General features: G+C 34.4%; 1 protein-coding gene across 4 annotated transcripts in view; it reads right to left on the reverse strand.

The window, feature by feature from the left end:
• GLRA3 (glycine receptor alpha 3) overlaps nucleotides 1-24,243 on the reverse strand; it is a 182,694-nt gene that overhangs the window by 57,977 nt on the left and 100,474 nt on the right. For all 4 annotated transcript variants that reach the window (XM_003823430.5, XM_055112014.2, XM_003823429.5 and 1 more), the window contains one exon: nucleotides 19,109-19,191. In XM_003823430.5, the coding sequence (XP_003823478.1) occupies nucleotides 19,109-19,191 (83 nt within the window). The remainder of the gene's footprint in view (nucleotides 1-19,108; nucleotides 19,192-24,243) is intronic.

Consider the following 24,243-nt stretch of genomic DNA (forward strand, 5'->3'; position numbering starts at 1 on the left):
AACAACATATGTAACAAATATAATACAATACAATATAATTTAATATAATATAATAATATTATAAAAATGAAAAGATAATTCTATATTAAAGGTTTAAACAGGCAACTTACAGAAGAAACAGCAATGGTTACTAAGTATGCAGGAAGAAAAGCTCAAACTAAAGGAAATGAAAATACAACAAAATACAAATTTATATCCATGAGATTAGATAAAAAACCTTAAATCTGACATTAAGTGGCAATGTTAATATGAGCTTGGTACAAAAATGTTTTTAAATTTACTGTATTTTTGTTTGAAATACCTTTTGGATTTATAATCATTCATATAGTATAGGTACATACACATATGTATTCATAGAAACAAACACAAATGCATATGTATGACAGAGAGAGAGAGAGAGGGAGAGAAAGTAAGGAAGAGAAAGTGAAAGGGAACTGGTAATGAGGCAAACAAAGTAGCTAAGGCTAGAAAGGAGGATTGTGAGTAGAGGCTACCAATGCATTCATTTTTGTTTGTTTCTCAGTTTCTATTCAAATTTCCTAGCACAAACATACCAATTTTGAAGAATACATTCAAATTTATTACATTATCACTTTTTAAAAATCATAAAATCTTTGGTGGTTTAAAAATAGCTTAAAAGACTACACACGAGAAAAGAGGTTATATAAAACTTTACACAACGGGTAAATATATAAAAGAAGCACTTATTCAAAGGGAGAATGTGGGCTGTGAATACACTTAAGTTGAAAGTGAGTTTAAAGATATACTAATAAATTATAGATTCACATTTTGTTTTAAAAGTAAACTAGAATCATATTTGGTCCAGCTATCTCAAAAGTTAGGCAGGGTTAGGGTGGAGACAGAGAGAGATTTCTAGTTTGACCCAGTTTGCAAATGCTTATATTCTTAATTAGCAGCTGGAATTCAAAAAGCAGAAGGAAGAAAATGCTCACTCTTGGCACATGCTGACTATTGCTAGGAGAAATATTGCTCAAGTAAATTTCATTGACCTGACAAGGAACAACTGCTATGTCAAAACGCATTTAACTAAAACATTTTTATTTATAATTTGTGCATTTCATTTGAATACTCTTACCATAAATCAGGCCATTACATGTGGTTTCATTTAAATTATTGGTCTGGTAAATTAAGCATCTTCTTAGCAATTACATTTTCTCTAAAACTTCTGGTATAGCTGACCTATCACCATTATCTTATGAGACATTTTAACGTATATCACAGACTTAAAGTTTCCCCCTTTCTCTTGGGAAAAGTGTGGATATATCATTTGTGACCCCTAACTGCTCTTCTTAAATGACAAACACAACAATAACTTTGTTCATATTTCTCAAAATTTCACAAAATTGCCACACTTTGAACACACAAAGTTTAAAGTTTTTGTGAGAAATTTCAGTGAAAATCAGAAAATGACCTGACCCTGAGCCCATTTTAATGAGGAAAGGCATCGTGGTTGGTTGGATTTCACTGTAGGAGAGGTTATAAGAGGGTCTTGCTGCCTGACTACCTTTTTGGAATAAACTTCAGGTTGTGAGAAAACATTCTGTGTCTGCCTCCCAGGATGTTGGAGGTTCAGATCTGCTCAAATCTGTGAAATAATCAATTCACTAAATAGGCCCCAAATCATAACCGACACTGTGAGCCAAACTACTTTAGCAATATCTGAAAGTTGTGTAATGTTTTGAATAGAGAATAGTAAGGCAGTAATGCTTTGACTGGTCTTGGGGTTTTTTATTTTTGATATATTTATATATTTTTTAGAGATAGGGTCTCACTCTGTTGCCCAGGCTGGAGTGCAGTGAAGCAATCATAGCTCACTGTAGCATCAAACTCCGGGACAAAAGTGATCCTCCCAAGTAGCTGGGACTACAGGCAGGTGTAACCATGCCCAGCTACTTTTTTGGGTTTTTAATTTTTTTGTAGAGATGGGGGTCTTCTTATGTTCCCCAGAGTGATCTCAAACTCCTGGGCTCAAGAAATCCTCCCACTTCAGCCTCCCAAATTGTTGGGATTACAAGTGTGAGCCACCATGCTGTGCCTGATCTTGGGATTTTTGAAGCCTGATTTTTCAGTACCACTATTTATTTGTAAGAACCAAAACCTATATTAATACAAGGGAAGAAAGTTCTGCATAATATTAGCAAGATGATCCACTTCAAATTCATATTGCTGGAAGCATTTGAAGAGTATTATTATGAAAAAGTCTTTGTAATACTATAAAATTAAAATTGTAACATGATTGGATAGCTTAAACATCAGAGAATAAAATTATATATTTTGTGTGCAACTTCTCCTTAAGGTGAGATGAAAAATGTCTATTATTGCAATATATTTATTGAAGTGCTTGAGAGAGGTAATTAGCATGGTATGGACAGATTTCAAACACTAAAATTTGCATTTAATACACAGTATAATAAAAACTGATGCAAGCTATTCTGGACAGAGACTCATACATTACTGTAAATCATTTATTATTATATAATTTGCCATATATATAAAGCCACATTGTTCCTCTCAGGTCTCAGAGGCTTATAATTACTTTTTTTTTTTTTTTGGAGACGGGGTCTTGCTTTGTTGCCCAGGCTGGAGTGCAGTGGTGCGATCTCAGCTTACTGCAACCTCCACTTCCCAGGTTCAAGTGATTCTCCTGTCTCGGCCACCTGAGTAACTGGGACCACAGGCGTATGTCACCAAGCCTGGCTAATTTTTTTTGTATTTTTTAGTAGAGACGGGGTTTCACCATATTGGTCAGGCTGGTCTCGAACTCCTGACCTTAGGTCATCCACCCATCTCAGCCTCCCAAAGTGCTGGGATTACAAGCATGAGGCCATGCTTGTAATTACTCCCAAAGTGCTGGGATTACAAGCATGAGGCCACCATGCCTGGCCATAATTACTTTTTAAACTTACTTTTAAAAATTTAAACAGAAAATAATACTACCAGACAAGGCAAAAGATAGCTGATGTTTTACATGCAATCAAAGCCTACAATATCAAGTATACCTACAATGAAAATGACATTGGCACAGAAAGATGTTCAAGTAATTGGAAGTGAGCAACTCCACAGTATTCTGTTGCACCTTAAAAATATAATTATATAGCAAAATCATAGCTGTGTAATAGAATTATGCAGGAAAGCACTAATTCCTAATATATTGTTATGAGAACTACTGTAATAAAATTCTATCTAAGTTAGTATGTTTTCAAATGTGGTATATCTTTTGGATGGAAGGATCACTTAAGAAGTATTTAAGGCATATTAGTTGAAGTTCTGCAGGTCTTAAGTTGCTCATCACAAAGGAACCAGAGCTTCAAATTTGTACTGTTTAAATTATCCTTATTTTAGAGAATTACTATTTGTTAAATATTTAACAACATTATTTGTTAATTATTTAATTAATAATTTATTTGTTAATTATTAATTAATAATTAATACATTAATTATTTAATTAATAATTTATTTGTTAATTATTAATTAATAATTAATACATTAATTATTTAATTAATACTTAATTTGTTAATTATTTAATTAATAATTTGTTAAACTTAACAAAATTATTTGTTAAATGATTCAATTGTGTTGTAATCCACACTCCCAGGATATGTTTTCTGTGTCCTAATTTATAAATTGTTAAGTATATGCTGTTTTCTATCATAAAAATGAAAAACTAACTCAAGGTACAGAGTTTGCATAGCCCAAGGATATATTAAGGCTATTTTCTAATGGAGATGACAGAAACAGTGATTGTAATTAGGTAGAAGATGAAGTTTTAATCACAAATGAGCAAGTTAACTATAGCCAGAGAAATTTTCACCATTTTCTGTGTCTTTACTGCAGGCATAGCTTGTTTTATTGAGCTTTTCTTTATTGTGCTTTGTAGATATTGAATATTTTACAAATTGAAGATTTGTGGCAACCCTATATTAAGCAAGTCTATCAGCTCCATTTTTCCAGCAACCTGTCATCACCTCATGTCTCTGTGTCATATTTCAGTACTTGTCATAATATTTCAAACTTTGTCATTATTACGATATCTGTAATAATAATCTGTGGTCAGTGATATTTGATGTTACCATTATAATTGTTTTTGGGTGCTACAAACTACCTCCCTATATGATGGCAAATTATTAGCCAATTAATAACTACGAAGACCTTTAAGTAGTCGCTGAAAGGAAAAGCAACACATCTCTCACTTTAAATCAAAAGCTAGAAATGGTTAAGCTTAGTGAGGAAGGTATGTTGGAAGCTTAGACAGGATGAAAGCTAGGCGTCTGGCACCTAAGAGTTAACCAAGTTATGATGGTAAAGGAAAAGTTATTGAAGGAAATTAATAGTGCTACTGCACTGAACACATGAACAATAAGAAAGCAAAACAATCTTATTGAAGATATGGAGAAAGTTTGAGTGGTCTGCATAGATCAAACCAGCAACAACATTTCCTTAAGCCTAAACCAAATCTACAGCAAGATCCTCACTCATCCATATTATGAAATCTGAGAGAGGTGAAGAAGCTGCAGAATTAAAATTGGAAGCTAGCAGAGGTTAGTTTATGAGGATTAAGCAAAGAAGCCCTCTCCACATAAAAGTGCAAGGTGAAGCAGAAAGTGCTGATGTAGAAGCTGCAGCAAGCTATCCAGAAGACCTAGCTAAGATAATTGTTGAAGGTGGACACATTAAACAACAGATTTTCAATGTAGATGAAACAATCTTCTATTGGAAAAAGATGCCATCTGGGACTTTCATAGCTAGAGAGGAGAAGTCAATGCCTGGCTTCAAAGCTTCAAAGAACAGGCTGACTCTCTTCCTAGGGGCTAATGAAGCTGATGACTTTAAGTTGAAGCCAGTACCCATTCACCGCTCAAAGATCCTAGGGCCCTTAACAATTATTATGCTAAATCTACTCTGCCTGTTGTCTATAAATGGAACAAGCCTGGATGACAGCCCACCTGTTTACCGCATAGTTAACTGAATACTTTAAGCCCACAGTTGAGACCTATTGCTCAGAATAAAAGATTCCTTTCAAAATATCACTGCTGATGCCAATTAACCCAGTCAACCAAGAGCTCTGATGGAGATGTACAGGGAGATTGTTGTTTTCAAGCCTTCTAACATAGCATCCATTCTGTGGCCCCTAGATCAAGGAGTAATTTTGACTTTTAGTCTTATAACTTAAGAAAAACATTTTGTCCATTCTGTAAGGCTATAGCTGCCACAGATAGTGATTCCTCTTATGGATCTGGGCAAAGTAAACTGAAAACCTACATGTAACAATTCACTATTCTATAATGATGCCACTAAAAACATTCATGATTCAGGGGAGGAAGTTGTAATATCAACATTAACAGGAATTTGGAAGAAGTTGATCTCAACCCTCATGGATGACTCTGAGGGGTTTAAGACTTCAGTGGAGGAAGTAATTGCAGATGTGGCAGAAAAAGCAAGAGAACTAAAATTAGAAGAGGAGCCTCAAGATGTCACCAAATTGCTACAATCTCATGATCAAACTTGAACAGATAAGGAGTTGCTTCTTAAGCATGAGCAAAGAAAGTGGTTTCTTGAGATGAAATCTACTGGTGAAGACACCGTGAACATTGTTGAAATGACAACAAAGGATTTAGAATATTACATGCACTTAGTTGATAAAGCGGTGGCAGAGTTTCAGAGGATTGATTCCAATTAGGAAAGTTCTACTGTTGGTAAAATGCTATCAAACAGAATCACATACTACAGACAAATGTTTAATGAAAGGAAGAGTCACTCAATGAAGCAAACTACATTCTTGTCTAATTTTAAGTAATTTCCACAGCCATGCCAACCTTCAGCAACCAGCATCCCATCAATCAGCAACCATCAACACTGAGGCAAGACCCTCCACCAGGAAAATGATTATGACTCACTGAAGGCTCAGATTATTAGCATTTTTAGCAATAAAGTATTTAAAAATTAAGATATGTACATTATTTTTAGACATAAAATGCTATTGCACACTTATAGGCTAAAGTACAGTATAAATATAACTTTTATATACACTGGGAAACCAAAAAATTAATGTAACTACTTTACTGTCATAGTCTGGAACTGAACCAGCAATAGCTCTAAGGTATCCCTATATTCAAATATATTCCCTCAGTTTTAAAACAGCTGTGTTGGGAAAATTTGTGATACTATTGGTGAGTTAGAAAAAAAAAATCACCATTCCTAGAAATATTTTTAATTTTATTTTTTGAGACAGAGTCTTGCTCTGTTGCCCAGGCTGGGGTGCAGTGCCGTGATCATAGCTCACTGCAACCTTGAAGTCCTGGGCTCAAGTGGTCCTTTCACCTCAGCCTCCTGAATAGCTAGGACTGCAGGCATGCATCATCACACCTGGATAATTTTTTAATTTTTTGTAGAGACATGGTCTCACTATGTTTCCCAGACTAGTCTCAAACTCCTGGCCTCAAGTGAGCCTCATGCTTCTTTAGAAAATATTTTAAATTCTATTGATGGTATATTTGAATCATATTCATATATAAAGGACATACTATAGTGAACCCTCACATTTAATGAGTTACACATTATAATTACAATTTCTAATCAACAGTTCTTTAGCAGGCCCGGTGACTGGAAGTGGTATGAATCTCCCTTACTCACACCAAGTGCTAACACTTGGGCAAGGTTTTGCTTTTTGCAAATCTGCATGTAGATTTTCCTGATAGCAGAACTCAGAGAAATCAATAAATTGCCAGGAACTGGGGACTATAAGTGGGCTATGTTGTGAAGAAACAGGCTACTTGGAACTTCTGAGAGCTCAGAAATTTGACTTGGCATTCTTCAAATGCCTTAGATACTTCAAATCCTCTGGATTGAGAGTGGAACATTTGTCATACAAACAATGAAGAATCCACTGGTGAGGATCTATGAACTTGGCTGCCCTAGAGGTAAAGGTATAAAGGAAGCAGTGGAGCCATTGCCTTCATGATTCACAGCTCCTGGGCTTTGATCTCAGTGTGGTATCAAAACACTCCTAAAGTCCACCTCACTCATTTATTAATGTAAATGCTTGAATCACACTCTGTACTTTTTCAAAAAATAGATTATTTTCTCTAAATTTTTATTGACAAACTATTATTTATTATTTTCATTTTCCTGTTTTCTAGTTTGGCTGGCTTCCCTCTTGATCCTCACTACATATAATTCACACTGTTTTTGTTTACTTATTTGGTTTTGTTTTCCTCTTGATCCTTTTTACAGATATTCCATGGTTTTCCAATGCTATGTTCCTAATTCACAGATTTGTGGTCTTCTATGTTTAAAGAATTTATGGAATCCTAGAGTTGAGATGACTTTTGCTGTCATTTAATGCCGCTCACTTATCTTATAAAATAGAAAACTGAGCCTCTGAAAATGAGTGGATTTATATAACTTATATAGTTTCTCAGTGAAAGACTGAAGGGTATGTTTTCTGAATTCCTCCTTTTATGCAGGTAGCAGCCAATGCACTGCACAATTTAAGGGATTGTTGAGATTGAACACCAGGGTCCTGTTTGGGGATATGCTACCAAAGTTTTGAAAAAGCATTATCTGGAAAGGCCATTTGATTTAGGGGAATTGAAGGGATATGAGGGTTGAAGGAACAGATTATTTTGAGAATTAATTAAGGATGAAAGAGGCTGGGCACGGTGGCTCAGGCTTGTAATCCCATTTTTTGTGGGTGCTGAGGTGGTTGGATCACTTGAGATCAAGTGTTCGAGACCAACCTGGGCAACATGGCAAAACCCCATCTCTATCAAAAATACAAAAATTAGCCAGATGTAGTGGTGTATGTCTGTAGTCCCAGCTACTTGGGAAGCTGAGGTGGGAGGATCGCTTGAGCCTGGAGGTGGAGGTTGCAGTGAGCTGAGGTCACACCACTGCACTCCAGCGCGGGCAACAGAGTCAGACCCTATATACAAAAAATGGTGACAGCTCTGAGTAGTAAAGAACAGCAGCAAATGGCAGGATCACAGAAATAAAATGCTTTAAATTACAGGTGATCTAGGGTGTTCTAAAAAGTCTACTGATTCTCACACAAAGAAGATGGCTACTATCTGAATCACACATCCTAGCAAGTGTTGGCAAGGATGTAAAGAAATTGGAACTCTAGTGTACTGCGGGTGGAGTAGAAGATGGTGCAGCTGCTATAAAAATATGGCTGCTTTTTAAATAATTAAAAATGAATGACCATATTATCTAGCAATTTTACCTCTGGATATATGTCCAAAAGAATTCAAAGCAGGGTCTCAAAAAGGTATTTGACATTCGCGTTCATAGCAGCATTACTCACTATAGCCAAAATATGAAAGTAACCCATTTCCATCAATGGATGAATGGAGAAACAAAATATTATATACATACAATGGAATATTATTCAAACTTAAAAAGGAAGAAAATCCTGACATATACTATAACATAGATAAACTTTGAGAACTTTGTTAAGTGAAATAAGCCAGTCACACAAAGACAAATACTGTATGAATCTACTTATATATGAATTTAGAGTAGCTAAACTCATATAAGCAAAATGTAGAATGGTGGTTCTCAGTGGCAAGAGGAAGGGGGAAATGGAGAGTTGTTTAATGAATGTAGAGTTCAGTTTTGCAAGATGAAATAGTTTGGGAGATTGCTTGTACAACATTGTGAAGATACCAAATACTACTGAACCGAATGCTTGAAAATGGTTAAGATGGTACATTTTGTTTGTATATTGTTATACTTTGAATGTTTGTCCCTTCATAACTCATGTTTAAATTCGGTTGCAATTGTAGCAGAGTTAAGAGGCGAGACCTTTAACAGGAGATTGGGTCATGAGGTCTCTGCCCTCATAGGTGGAATTACTGCCATTATAAAAGGGTGGTTTCAGCCCCTTTTTGTGCCGGGCCCTTCTGTCTTCTGTGGGGTGATGCAACGAAAACGCCCTAGCAGATGCTGGCAGCTTCATTTTGGATTTTCCAGCCTCCAGAACTGTGAGCCAATACATTTCTATCCATTAAAAATGACCTAATCTGTGGTATTGTGTCATAGCAGCACAATACAGACTAAGACATGGATTTTACCACAATTAAAAAATAAAAGAAGAAAAGACTGATGAATTTCTGGGGGAGGAAATAAAAGAGGGATGCACAGTGTGCAGAAGACCTTGTGGTATCATGACATGAGTTGAAAGTAGAACCTGGGTAAATACAATGAATTAGCCTCCAATAGTCTTTTCAGTTATGTAAGAGAAGAGGGGAGTCATTCCGGACAACCAACTTGATGTTTTCTTTAATGGATCTTTGGGTGAAATATGGCTACAAGTGGGCTATATTAACTGCACTGTAAAAAATATGATCATATTATTGACTGTCGCTAAGAGAAACAAAGAGATCACTGTCTTAATTTTTGCTAGAATTTCTAGTGATAACAAGTGAGAAATGAGAGACATTTTCCCCGTCTACATGGAACTTGCACGTAGTGGGTGGGGGTGGGGAGGGCAATACAAACGTTATCAGAAATAAAATAATCATTTCAGATGGTGATATGTATTTTGAAATAAATTTATAATTTAATGGGATAGGAAGCAACTGGGGAGAAGAGAGCTAACTTAAGAAAAGATTATCACACTTTGGGAGGCCAAGGTGGGTGGATCACACCGTCAGGAATCCAGACCATCCTGTGTAACATGGTGAAACCCTGTCTCTACTAAAAATACAAAAAATTAGCCGGGCGTGGTGGCGGGCGCCTGTAGTGCCAGCTACTCGGGAGGCTGAGACAGGAGAACGGCGTGAACCCGGGAGGCAGAGCTTGCAGTGAGCCGAGTTCACGCCACTGCACTCCAGCCTGGGCGAAAGGGCGAGAATCCGTCTCAGAAAAAAAAAAGAAAAAAAAATGTTCAGAAATGGCCTGGCGGAATGATCCGATGGGTCAAGCTATGGATAAATCTTCAGGAAACACATTTTAGGCAGAGAGAAGAGCACAGTTTTATCTGACGTAAGGATTATGGTAACCCCATCATTAATAACCACAAAAGCACAATGTTGAAATAAATAGATAAGCATTTCATTTGACATCAAACATCTTTGTAACAACTGAAAAAGTATACAAAAGTGAAGTAAAGGAGGTAAATGATAAGCCAAACACAACATTGAAACCAAAAATAACAATAAATATTTTCTTGATGTATTCAGGCTATACATTTAATTTCATCCATATTGAAGTTGAAAATGCAAACAAAAAAGGTATCCTCGGGTTCTATAAGAATAGAAAGAAATAGGAACGCTGCTTGAGCAGGACAAGAGAAAGATAAACTTTTTATCTATATCTTTTCTCTGAAGGAAAATAAAATTCCAGAGCCTGAAGATGTTTGCAGATGAGATTGCTGATGCTATATGGAATCTCAAAGGGGTGATAAAGAATTTTACAAAGCTGCTAAGAGACTAATGTTGAGAATATTTTCAAGTTTATTAACAGGTAGATTCTGTGAATTTTAAAGGAGTGTAACACCAAATTCATACAATTCCAGAATAGTTAAGATTATATCTGTGAGCAGGTAGAGCAGGAAGCTGTGGTCAGTAGGAGCCAGAATTAGGGTCATAAAGGAAAAGCCATGCTACATTGATATCATATTATAATCTTATTACCAACTATGCTAGAATATTAAGGGATACTATAGTGTTCTCAGCAAGATATCTGATGAATTCTAATGTTATTCTTATAAGCAAGGATTTCAAAATTTTGAAATGGATATCCATTTAAGTAATTTATAGCTGATTGAAAAAGCAATTGTTGATTTTTTCAGTAGTAATAAATCAAGATGAATACCTGTAGTGCACTGTTGCAAGGTTTTCAGTCCTGTCCTTCTGGGAGTGTGTAATGATATATTGTTCAATTCTCTGGATGATTAACCAGCAGAGACATGGATCATCAAAGTAGAATTATGGACTAAACCTAGTAAGATGATCTTTAACTAGAAAAAAGGTAAAGTACTTTGTATTTATTCCAGTGAACCAATTTAGTAAACATGGAATGGGAGACATAGAACTTAGTTGTAGTACTCAGCTGACTGTAGATGTGTTCTGAGTCAAGACTGTTTTGCAGCTATCTCTAATGTATGTGTCATCTGAAACTGCAATAGTAACAGAATGATTGGCACTGTCACGGGGGGGAAGCCCTACTCTGCAGTCTCGGTTTAGGCCAATTTTAATACATGGAAAGACGTCTAGGGGAAGGGAAATAGGCAAAGGAGGGAACTCTAAGTCTTTTCATATGAGAAAACGAATGAAATTACTGGGTGTGTTTAACTTGCAGAGATAATTTAAGGATACCACAGTTACAATTTATAAATATTTGGAAATCATCAGATAGATTTTAAAATGACCAATGGTTGTATGAAAAGTTTGTGAGCTATTAAATCATATCGTTTTCTCTGTCCACTTCACAGTTGTGTGACCTTGGGAAAGTCACTTCACTTCTCGAAGCATAATTTGACCATATGACTGACTGTAGTCAATATGCTTAGAATACCTGATGATCAGTAAAAATTCAACCTAGAAAGATGTGGACAGACTAGAAGAGAATGGCCATTGGTGTTGCATAGGACGGAACACTTAATGTTTAAGAGGGGATTTATTTTACAAGTAGCGAGTTCATTAGTGTATAGTTTTGTCTTGGGAGGACTTCTGTTTTCTAGCTAACACTGTAACTGCAGAGGTTTAAGCAACAAATACTCAGAAAACAAGAACCATCTGTATTTCTCACTAGGCAAACAAAACACATAATATTATTTTGAACAGTATCCAAACTTTTAAATTATGAAAGAGCTTGGATAAGAGTAGAGACTATTATAAAATAATTGTGAAAAATCATCACCAAATCTTATCTTTTGCCTCAGCTAATTTAGCATAAATTCCAGAGTAAGCGGTCTGAGTAATGTCAAACCTGGTTTTTAAATGAATCTGAGAAATTAAATCATAAAATCCTCTCATCTCTCTTTAGAAATTTCTATCCCAAAACCCCATTAAAGTGTATTCCATCTTTATATATTTTTGTCCAAGAATACTATTAAAGTATATATCAAGTTTCTTAAAGCTTTTGTTAATGTCTTTTTTTTCAAGTTGCCCCTTAAAAATTACCCTGTAATTTTCGAGATTTAGGCTGTTCTTTTTGGCAGACAATACTTCTTCACTGAGTTATTTTCTTATATTTTCTTTTCAAATCTAAATAGTATTTTAACTTTTACCCTTTTTTTTTTTTTTTTTTTTTTTTGAGATGGAGTTTCGCTCTTGTTGCCCGGGCTGCAGTGCAATACATTCCTCTTTAGATATGAACTACAGAATTAGACCCTTTATGGAAGTAGTAATAGTTTATGCATCATGTGTCATCAATGCCTGTTAACTATTATTCTGATTCTAAGAAATTATTATCCAGTGTTTTTCCATGATTAAAAAAATCCTTCCTGGCTTTTTTTTTTCAACTAGCAAATTAAAAAAAAAACAGTTAGGAATTTTCCTTTTAATGTAAATAAAAAACTGAGAATTAACTTTTGAGTTTTTTTCCTGCCTCTAGCCCTGTACATCAACTTCCATCAAGCATTCCTTAGGGGCATAGTCTAGGTCTTAATATAGGTAGTTGTACCTCTTTCTCTTCTATATCATTCTATATTAGTTATTTCTTTTGCATCAAATAAAATAATTATAATTGCATTTATGTAAAAATGTATTTATAAATTGTGATATAAATGAAAACGTATCCGTTGAAAATTACCTCATGTTGCTAGCACTTCACACAGCTTTAAAAAATTCAGGTAATGGCATCTGATAAGTAATCAGTAAACTAATGCAATCTAATCCTGAGAAGGAAGGCCAGTGATCACTTTAGTAGTTTGTCTTCACTAGGAACTTTCCTCAGTTTCATTTATTACAATCAAGAACTGCACATAAAAATTGGGGCTCAAATTTAAAACAGTTAGTGAAAAACAAGTCTTCATTGCAGAATTCTCTGTGTGGTATGTATGGTTTGATATTTTTATTGTTACTTTCTTAGGTTTCTCCTAATAAAATATGAATTTTGAGAATAAAGTGTGAATTTTGGATATGCATATTGTCATGGGAACTGGCCTGTGTCTTCTTACCGACTTTGAGAGTGAAAAATGAGTATTAAAAAGAGAGAAAATAAATGAAAGCAACACGTTTTCTTCATACCTAAAAGCAAACATTTATAGTATTTATCCCAGAATGAAGTTGAATTAAGTATGTTCTAGATCAGAGGAATAAACAGTATGTTGAACTTCTGGCTTTTATACAAGCAGTTACATGAAACTCTGTTGAGATTTGAGGAATAAGCACATTCCCAGAGAGGCCTTTATAATTTGATAAGGGAAACATCCGAACTTGGAACATATAAACGGGGCCACATTTTTTCCTTTGACTTCAGTGGAATTCTCAGTGATGAGTTAGCATTCTAAATTACTGTAACGGTAAAGATTCAACTTTAGTGCAGTTATTTTATTTTGATTTTTAAATGGCAGCAGAGTGAAACACTATGATAAATACCACTTGTGTTGCAGCTAATACATTTTTATACCTAAATATTGAAGAAAACATAATGTTGATTTTCTTTTTTTTTTTACCTTTAATGAGTCTACCCTCCATGAATAAACTAGATTAATCATATTTTCCAAATAGCCTCTAGGAAACATATTGTTAAAATATCACAAAGAGTTCCTTATTGTCTTTCTCTGTTTCACTTCTTCCAGTTTTTCTAAAACTTGATGATGCTGTCTTTCTCTGGCTCTCTTTTGGTGGTCGTTTTCTATGCTATGTCCAGAAATTTCATTGATTTTCATGTCTCCATGCTTATCCATGTCTCAATAAGCAGTACTTCTAAGGTTGTGTCTTTATATTTGTACAAACATTCCTAATTCAAGCTCTATCCTAAAATTTCCCATAACCCAAAGTAAATTTTTAGTTGAACAAAAAATTTCACAAAAAACACAGCAAAGTTAAGCAGACATCAGCTCTGATCTACTTTTTCCATGAATCACCTTCTTTTTTCAGATTAATGTAAACAAAGCAATATTCAATTCTCCCGATTGAGAGGAAACTTGAGGAAATCATCTTTATGCATAATTCTTCTTTTTACATAGCAAATATTTGAACAGGTTTTCAAAATGTTTGCTGTTGTTCCTATCATTATTGTCTCCGCTCTTGGAAATTCTCATTAATTTATAACAAAGTTAGCTCTTTACGCGGACGTTTTTCCCCCAGTCTTCCTTCTTGTTTTCAAATAAAGGTTTTGGCTGAGTTTCCTTTCCATAACTATGACTGAAAAAGATAGAATTGCTCAGGATTTTCTTTCATTGCTTTTAAGCTGGCATACTACGATTATTTCTATTTCTTCATTCTGTATTTTTGATATTCAATCAACCTAATTTTTTTTTCTTTAAATAATTTCTCCAGGGATGTGTCTAGGTTCTGAGATTTTTCAAAGCACCAGGTTTAGGGGTTTTTGTGATTCTTTGGACACTCTATTGTGTCTTTTTGGTCTTTTTTGAACAGAATGCTTAGTGAAATCATTTTTATTAAAAAAATCTGGCTTATTTGTATCTAGAAATTTTGATATATTGTGCTTTCATTGTAACTTAACATCAAGTTTTTCTTAATTTTCACCTTTAAACAAAGTCATTTAGTATTTGTTTTTCATTCCAGTTATACAAGTGTATATTAATATATAATAATGTATGGGAATTTGTAGCAACTTACAGTAATTCTATATTGTTATTGGTTTCTAATTTTATTGCATTTTAGTTAGAAATCACATTTTATAACATGTTGATTCATAGGAGGTTACTGAAACTTCCTTGGTGGTGTATAACATAAATAAATGTTTCCATATGCTAAAAACAAAATTAAACAAAGAATAAGAATTCTCCCTATGATTTGTTTTGTTCAAATATACTGTGCTTGTACAATCCAGTAAATTGTTGATTTATCTGTTTTTTATGCAGTTCATCCTGCTTTTGCTTATTATATTTAGAAGTTATATGGTTACATACTTAGATTTTCCTAATTATATATGTTTTTTTTTTTATTTTATTTTTTTTTAGAGAGAGTCTCACTCTGTTGCCCATGCTGAGTGCAGTGGCACCATCTTGGCTCACTGCAACCCCCACCTCCTGGGTTCAAGCGATTCTCCAGCCTCAGCCACCCGAGCAGCTGGGACTACAGGCAAGTACCACCATGCCTGGCTAATTTTTGTATTTTTAGTAGAGATGGGGTTTCACCATATTGGCTAGGCTGGTCTCAAACACCTGACCTCAAGTGATCCACCTGCCTCGGCCTCCCAAAATGCTGGGATTAAAGGCGTGAGCCACTGCATATTGATTTTTTACCAGCATGCCACTCAAGTGTTTGTGCCTCATAATTTTTTTCTGGTTAAAATTATTCTGGACTTTTTCAAGGTACATTTCTCAGATATACATTTTTTCATTTTTTTTCCATTTTTTTGTGTGGTATTCTTAGAAAGTGTCTAGTTGTCAACATATTGTTGGGTCTTAATATTTGTTAATATCTAGTTTGAGAATCTCTTTTTTTCTACATGAATTTAACCCTTTTATTCTATTTTTATTCTTTGATATTATCCTTAACTCATACTTTTTTTTTCTCATCAATTTCTAATGCAAGTCTTCTCTTACCCTGGATTTTCCTTGCATAAGCCTCTTCCCCAATAATTTCTTTTCCTCTAACTAGGAATTTTGTATCATCCATGGTTTCAATTATAAGTCATAAATGTACACTTTTGAGGGCATGGGATCATTGATAGTTTAGACAAAGTAGTCTTTTCTAAGTTAGTTATTCATTGTTAATTTTGTTCTTCTCTTATTCACTTTCTCCTTTGTTTTAACAGTATACCATTAAGATTTGCTTATCATCTTTAATTGAATTATTATATTGGCATAAATATAATTTGTATCATTATATTTCAGGTAGCCTCTGAAATTCTTGAAACAGAGACTTTTTTGCTTTATTTATTGTTATACCACCCAACATAATATGTGGAATATATTAGGTATTTGATAAATATTTTTCAATTGATGCCTAAATGAAAGAATATTTCCCAGGCCACTTGGAACAGTTTTGACCATTGACGTATATTTATTGAACTTTTACTGAATTTAAGGAAGTTGTACCATTACAAGCCATTAAAGTGTTTGCTTTTAAATTATGTTTCCTTTTGCCTGCTTCCCATGTCTTAATATTATTGAACATTTTCTTTTCTTCCTTTCTGCAGTCAGATTTCATTCAAAAGTGGACCCTGGGATTCTGACAGCTCTTGCTTTCCAGTAGGTTAAACTCTTTTTGCCTACTTTCCAGTGGGTTCCACTGATTTACAATCTTTTATCTTGTCATTTTAAACCACTATTTAAGGAGAAAAGAAAAAAATAGATATAAATTTTTCTTAAAACATATATATATACACATATATATGTAGATTTGTATGTATGAGTATATATACACACACATATATGCATATATATACACACATATATGTATATATACACAGAAATGTAGGCATTTCTTAATATATGTATATATTATATAGTATATTATATGTGTGTGTGTGTATATGTATATGTAATTGTCCTAAAAAAGTTTTAAGAAAAAAACGCCTTGAAGAACTTGACTTCAGAAGCTTCTACTTTGACTGACATTAGCATCTGCCACAGAGGTTTAATAAACAAAGTCTCTATGGTTAGCTAAATTAAAATTAATTCCTAATAAGAGAGCAGGAAGTGCTTAATGACTGAAATATTAAAGAACCCCTTGAACAATCCACTCATATTTCTTATAGAGGAATTAAGAAACAAAGGGGAAAGAAAAGAGGCTCTCTTTTCTCATGTTGAGAAATGTTCTGAGAAAGGCAGACACATGAGAGGTCTTACTATGTCAGCTTTTGTGTCCGGCAAAATAGCCCCAGTAAGCTTTCCTTATTCAAAACATAAGCCCAGTGATCTAACCAACCCTCAGGCACTGTACTTTTTCTCATCTTTCCTTAATAACTAACATTCGTGCAATAAACGATTTCACTCACTGCTCCCACTTCCTCATCACTCACCTAACAAAAAAAACCTTTTTAGATTCCAGCTTTGACCATCATTATTCTAATCACATTTGTCTTCATTAACAATAACAATTGCTTTTTTCAAGTACCTTACAAAACTTTCTTTGCAGCATTTGATTTTGTTACACAGAACTCCTTCACAGTCCTTTCTCTTTCGAGGTTGAATCGTGTTGATTTTAATTTGCCATCTTTGCCTTTGTCTGGAATTTTTTCCAACAACTTCTAAATGTAGGCATTTCTTAAGCGTCTGTTCTTGTTTGTGTTTTATTTCCTTTCTACATTCGCCTCTTCAGCTATTTCATCTGATTCTTGAACCACTCTGTATATGGCTTTTAATAGTTGAGCTTCACTTTTCACTCCCTCTTTGGCTTTAGACCTAAATTTCCCAGACCTCAAACATATTAAGATGGATTTTATGAATTGTCCCATCAACATTTGTTTCTCATCCCCGTTCCCTTTCTTCATCAATGCTTCTAATCTGATCCCATTTATCTAAGCTTTTTCTCTCTGACACACAGGCATTCAGTGACTTCACAACCACTGCTAATCAACCTCTCCTGTTTCTACCTTCCACATAATTGCTCTTTGTCCTACTTTCTGTTCTTTTTCTGGAAAATTATGAAAACTTCTTAAACAATCTTTGTTCATTTAACTAAAATAATCTTTAAAGGGACCAAACAATTTTCTTGCCCCTTATATGTTGAACCATTTTAGGGTGCCACTTAGAGGGTCCCGCACATTTTTAAACTCTTTGCCCTAAATGTACTTAATTTTTCAACCAAGATATACAATCAGCCTGTCCTCAAATTGCCCTTCTTCAATTTCAAAATCAGGTCTGCTGCTTCTCCCCACGTAGATTGATTGCTAAGTAGCTCCCCAAATTTTAATTTATTTTATTTCCTCTCATTTACGTTAGTACTTTATCCATATGTATGCTAATTATTTAAGAACTACTTATAAAAATAATCAATTTAAATTTTCCAAGGAGGAGTTATCAGAGAAATTGATATTTCCACTTCTTAAGAAAAACCAAACAGGAGAGGGAGGGGTATAGTCACGTTGCCCCACAAAGTTGGTCTGCCATCTAGTGACAGCTCCATCACACTACAAGCCTTGTCTTTGACACCTGGAGTCTGAGGCTCGGCCTTCAAATTTTCCTCAAGGAATGTGTCAAACAGTCCTTTTATTCCCCCTCAGATAACATACGGTCATAAGGTAAAATATTGCATATTGTTTAATTTTTATATGAGATTAAACACTGTAAACAATTAATTTAGGGCTAATTATATAGATCAGAGAAAGGGTAGGATGTGAAATGTTCATCTGTGTTAACATTAATCAGTGAGGCATATGGGTCTACTTTGAAAGAGGAAATGTAGAGGAATACCTGAAAGCTTGAATAAATCTGTGAGAAAGTGTGAGAAATTTTTTCTTCTGAGCTAACATACATAACATACCCAGCAGAGTGATATTAAAATAATAAACATTGGTTATCTGAAGCAGCATAGGTTTGGAGGCAGTTTGTCACTGTCACCTTTGTGAGTTGGAGCCGAATACTCAACCATTCAACATGACCACTTTCACATTTGAAAACATAGGGATAACAATATCTTTGTTGTCAGTATAAGAAAAAATATATATAGACACTTCGTTGAGAAGAGGCTCCCAATAAATGATAGTTTGTTTTTAATGATTACCATCCTTTTCACTTCTGATGATGTGTATGGAAACATATATCTAAATATCAAGCTTTGAAAATCTGTTATTTCTAGATCCTCAATTTGTTTCTTTCTCATAGTGTGGAGTGCATGTGTTGATAGGTATCATTATTTTCAGTACCTGGTGAAAGGTTACATGCCTATTCAGTAAATATGTGACCAAAATGATTACAAAATAAATTATCCACATTAGGCATTAAAAGCTTGTATCTACTATACTGTAAAAGTATTTTAAAAAGTAAGTGGTTCATACTTACAGCTTTCCAGTTGCATTATACATGTTTGTACATCCATGGGAAAATTCTTGAGATCCATTGGACAGGAAAGTGTTAATGTTAATCTGAAAGTCAAAGTAATTATTTTTAAAGGAAATTTATGACATTATATTAATATTCTATTGTACAGGAGAAACAATGTTGCTTTGGTGGTGACTAACTCAGATTTACGTAAAAATTTCTCCAGCTTATGTATCCTACTTACTATAAAATAGCTATGCCCTTATATACAAATCTGGCTTTGGTGGGCTGGGGGTTGGATAATTGCATATCTTAGGCTGGTGCTAAAGTAATCGTGGGTTTTGCCATTAAAAGTGCTGGCAAAACAGCAATTACTTTTGCACTAACCTAAATATAAGCATCCCGTCATATTTATATATCTATGTGTTTATTTATTCAATTAGAAAGGGCTGTGGATGTCTAGAAAATGTCTGTATTCCAAGACAACATCCTCAAAAGAGAAATTCGAGAGTGGATCCTATAAAATTAATGCCAAACGTCAAAAGGTATCTTTCCTTGCAAATCACATACTATATTCCAGAGGCATTAGAGTTCTAAACGTGGAAAAGCAGGGTGGAGAGGAGCAATCATATGTAACGTTCAGTCATCATTCTAACGACCCTGACGTTGTCAGTGAACATTCAGCAGTGTATTTAGTAAAGTGAATCTGGAGGACTTGAAAAGTTCGGCCTCATGTTCCCCGGTGTGGGATAAGGGAATCATCAGGGTCAGGAAATAGCCCTCTAGAATATTCATGATCTGATTCTATGCTCATCAAACAAACTTCTGATTTGGCTTCACACAAAGGATAACCTAGATGCTGTATACCAGTATTCTGCTCATTGGAAAGGCTCTCCTCCAACTTCCAGAGAGAATTAGTATGTTGACATTCCAGAAAATTCATCACCTTTGAATATTTTTTGCTGGAAAAGCATTCTACCCAGATCTCTTCAGGGTAGTTTTTGTAGTTCCTAGACCTGAGGAAGAGATGGTGAGATCCACTCAAGTTTATTCAAATGAAGTTCTTTTCTGAGAACTCTTTAGCAAGCCTCTTGTACTGAGAATATTCCCATTGAAATTTAGTGTCTTCATGAGCACCCTAGGTGGATTAGTTTACTTAAACTTTGTGACCCTAGGCAGATTACTTCAAATCCCCTATATTGCAGTTTTCTCATCTTTAAAATGAAGATAACAATAGTACCTACTCCAGAGAGTTGCTATGAGCACTACATGAGTTAACACACATAAGTGCTTAGACAAGTGCTTAAGCCATAGCAAACACTCAACAAACAGTGGTTGTTAGTGATTATTAGTATATTCAGCCACTCCTAGACTCCTTCATTTACTCATCTGCCAAATTCTATAGTGTGGGCACAAAGATGACTAAATTAAATTACATATTAAGAACTATTTAGCCAGGCGTGGTGTCTTACGCCTGTAATTCCAGCGCTTTGGGAGGCTAAGAAGAGAGGTTCGCTTGAGCCCAGTAGTTTGTGATCATCCTGGGCAACATAAAAATACTCTATCTCTACAAATATATATATATATATTTTTAAAATTAGCCAGGTATGGCTTGTGCACCTGTAATCCTGGCTACTCAGGAAGCTGAGGTGAGAGTATGGCTTGAGCCCAGTAGTTTGTGATCATCCTGGGCAACATAAAAATACTCTATCTCTACAAATATATATATATATATATTTTTTTTTAATTAGCCAGGTATGGCTTGTGCACCTGGCTACTCAGGAAGCTGAGGTGAGAGTATGGCTTGAGCCCAGGAGGTCGAGACTGCAGTGAGCTAGGATCACACTGCTGAACTATAGCCTGGGTGACAGAGCAAGATCTTGTCTCTTAAAAAAAAAAAAAAGAAAGGAAGGCATGCAGGAAGGAAGGAAGGGAGGGAGAGAGAGAGAGAGAGAGAAAGAAAGAAAAAGAAAGAAGGAAAGAAAGAAACAAAGAAACAAAGAAAGGAGGGAGGAAAGAAAGAAGGAAAGGAAGGAAGGAAGGAAAACGAAAGAAGAAAGGAATAAAAAAGAACTATTTAAGCTTTAACAAAAAATAGTCTGCAGCTCTACTAAATATAACCACATTCGTCAAGCTGACATTTTTATGTAGACCATAGACATAAAGTTAGAATGATGTATAGTCTACAGAGAGTATGCTTGGTGAGTTAGGTCCAATTAACATAATTTGGGACACATAAATGGAGAGACAGTGAAGCTGCTGAATTTTTAAGAGTCTTAGGAGGATAATCTGGTAATTCATTCGAGTCAGAGTCCATAACACACTAGAATAATTCATGGAGTTCAACATTCAAAAGGAATTTTTCTCCTGGCTCAGCTAGGTTAAGTATGATTGTGTAATTTTACAAAGTTCTCTCTTAAAAAGGCAATTTTAAAATTAGGTAGACACAATGTTTTTTGCCTTGTGAAAGGGCTTATGAGAAGTGTATGCACACATACATTTTGAATGTACACACATTAATTTTCCAAATATCCAAGGCTCTCAGACAGCCAGATTCAAATGTTGACTTGCAGAATTAATTCTGTGACCTTTTGTTTGGAAGTAAATAGCATTCTCAGAATCTTTTCCATGCTCTCACCATGCATGTGATGTCAAATTCATATCCTGGCTATTTTTCTGGCATAAATAAAGAGACATTACATAATTCTAAAAAAATAGCACTTGAAAGGAATTATTTGGCAAAGAAAAACACAGTTTGTAGGACTTCTGTCATAAATCATATCCTGAAAAAATCTATTCATCGACTTTTCTTTCTTTTTGTTTAAGGTACAATAAAATTGCTCCTTTCACAGCATACTGAAAAATATGTGTCAACTTGGTGGGTTTGATACTGAATTTCTTTGTCAAAACACTACATATAAATTAAAGACATGTCTTGACCACATCAAAAGAAAACTAAATCAAGAGGCAATTAATCACATTCTACTGTTTTGGAAATAAATGTTTACTTGTGTAAGAGAGACACTAAGTTCTCTTTCTGAGACAAGATACATAAACAGGATATGGCGTTTCTTCTTTTCCTTTAAGAAGTCTTGGGAAAGACTTTTAACATTAGTACTTAGTGAAACAGTAATGTTTAAAAAGCTGATAATAATTTGTGACAAACAATTGACCTCATTAAAATTCAATTATTGACCACTTTTGTACAAGCATTGTTTCATGTGTCTATCTCAACCACTAGTTGAATTAAAAAATGTTTGCTGACTCTATTATAGACTTTGTATATAAATGAGTATTTTTATTAGATCCTAATATTTCTCTATTTGGTGTCTTAAAAACAATGGCTTCAATTAGCAATTTAATCAGTTTTAATCTATATTATCTGTAATATCATATTAGCTAACACATCTATTAGACAATGTTTACTGTGCAGTAGGCAGAATTTTAAACACTTTGTGTATGTTAACTCATTTACTCCGTACTACAAATTTACAAGAATTTACAAATGATATCACCCTGTTTTAGAGATGAGGAAACTTAGAGGTTAAGTAACTCACCTGACATTACACAGCAAAAATTGCTACAGCTGAATTTGCAGCCCTGGGGTTCTAGTTCTAGATTTCGTGCTTTTAACCTTTAAGTATACTGCCCCTCAAAAGCATTGAAGTATTTTTCATGAAAATGGGTTCTGTAATTAATATGACATTTTAAATTATGTATTTCTTATAATACAAGAAATGATATATTGCATGCACATATCAGTTATTTATAGTGAAATTATAGTTATATTATAGTGAAATTTAAAGTAAAACATGCATAAATAATTTTTATAAAAACCTACATAAATAATTCTTCCAAAAGAAATCAGAGAAATGTAGTTAAACTACATTTGGCTCCTTGAGTAATGGTCTTGACTGTAGGATAGTAATATGGCTGCTCAGAGGTTCTCCAAATGCCAGAATGTGTAGATCTTTTCTCTTAGGCAAATTAGTTTTCCAGATACATATATATCTATGTATCTAAGACAGATATAAATGCCATATAACTAAGAGGAAAAAAATATATGTGTATATATATGTGTGTGTGTGTATATATACATATAGATGTATATGAAAAAATATATGTGTGTGTATATATATGTGTGTGTATATATGTGTGTATACATATGTGTGTATATATGTGTGTGTATATACATACGTGTGTGTATGTGTGTATGTGTATATATGTGTATATATATAACAAATAGGGAAACTAACTTGCCTAAGAGAAAAGATCTACAGATTCTGGCATTTGGAGAAACTCTGGACAGCCATATTGCCTATACCTGTATCTATAGGTATAATCTATCTGTATATCTATCTATATCTATATCTATATCTATCTATATCTATATCTATATGTATCATCTGTATTCTTGTCTACTGCTCAGTGGAAGAAATTTAAGTCTGCCTTTCAGCATTTTAGGGCCAGCAAGGGGTCCTGTCATTCTTATTTTGTTGGTATGATGCCTCATGACAGGTAGCAGTTGTGCCTGAAACCCCTATGCCTAAAGCTTTTGAAAGAGCCTCTCCAGCATTTTCTGTCCTCTTGCTTCCTGCTTAGTTCAAAAGGTAAAAAGGGCAGTCCCTAGCCTGAGTGCATGGGAAGGAAATCAGGAATAGAGGGTCCACTTTTCCTGCAAAGCTTAAATAAATTATACTCCTTTTAGATCTCTTCTGGCCTCTACTTTCTGAAGTCCCAGGTGCTTTACATTTCTAAAAATTTGAAAATATTAATTATTCTCTTCCTTTTGAATTCCCCTATGTTGACGTAGGTTTCCACTATCTCTGTCTAAGTCAGTTTTCAGAAGTGCATTCATTTTTAAGTTTCCTAAATATGTTATCACTCATCTGTTGCTGTTTTTTCCCCATTACTTTCATCCTCCTGTGTGTTAACGACATTTTTATTCTTTATTCCGTTTATTTCCTTTTTTTAAATGGGGTTTCAGAAGAAATACAGATAAATATGTAAGTTCAATTAGTCGTCTTTGCAAGGACCTTCCTCTTCTTTCTTTAAAAAAGCAGGAAAGCCAGATCTCTCATGAAACATAACAGATGCTCCATTTGTAAATTCAACAAGATTTTTTCTTTTTCTAGCACAATTTTTGTTAACAAAGA

The sequence above is a fragment of the Pan paniscus genome, chromosome 3, assembly GCF_029289425.2.
Source record: "Pan paniscus chromosome 3, NHGRI_mPanPan1-v2.0_pri, whole genome shotgun sequence".
Lineage (NCBI taxonomy): Eukaryota > Metazoa > Chordata > Mammalia > Primates > Hominidae > Pan > Pan paniscus.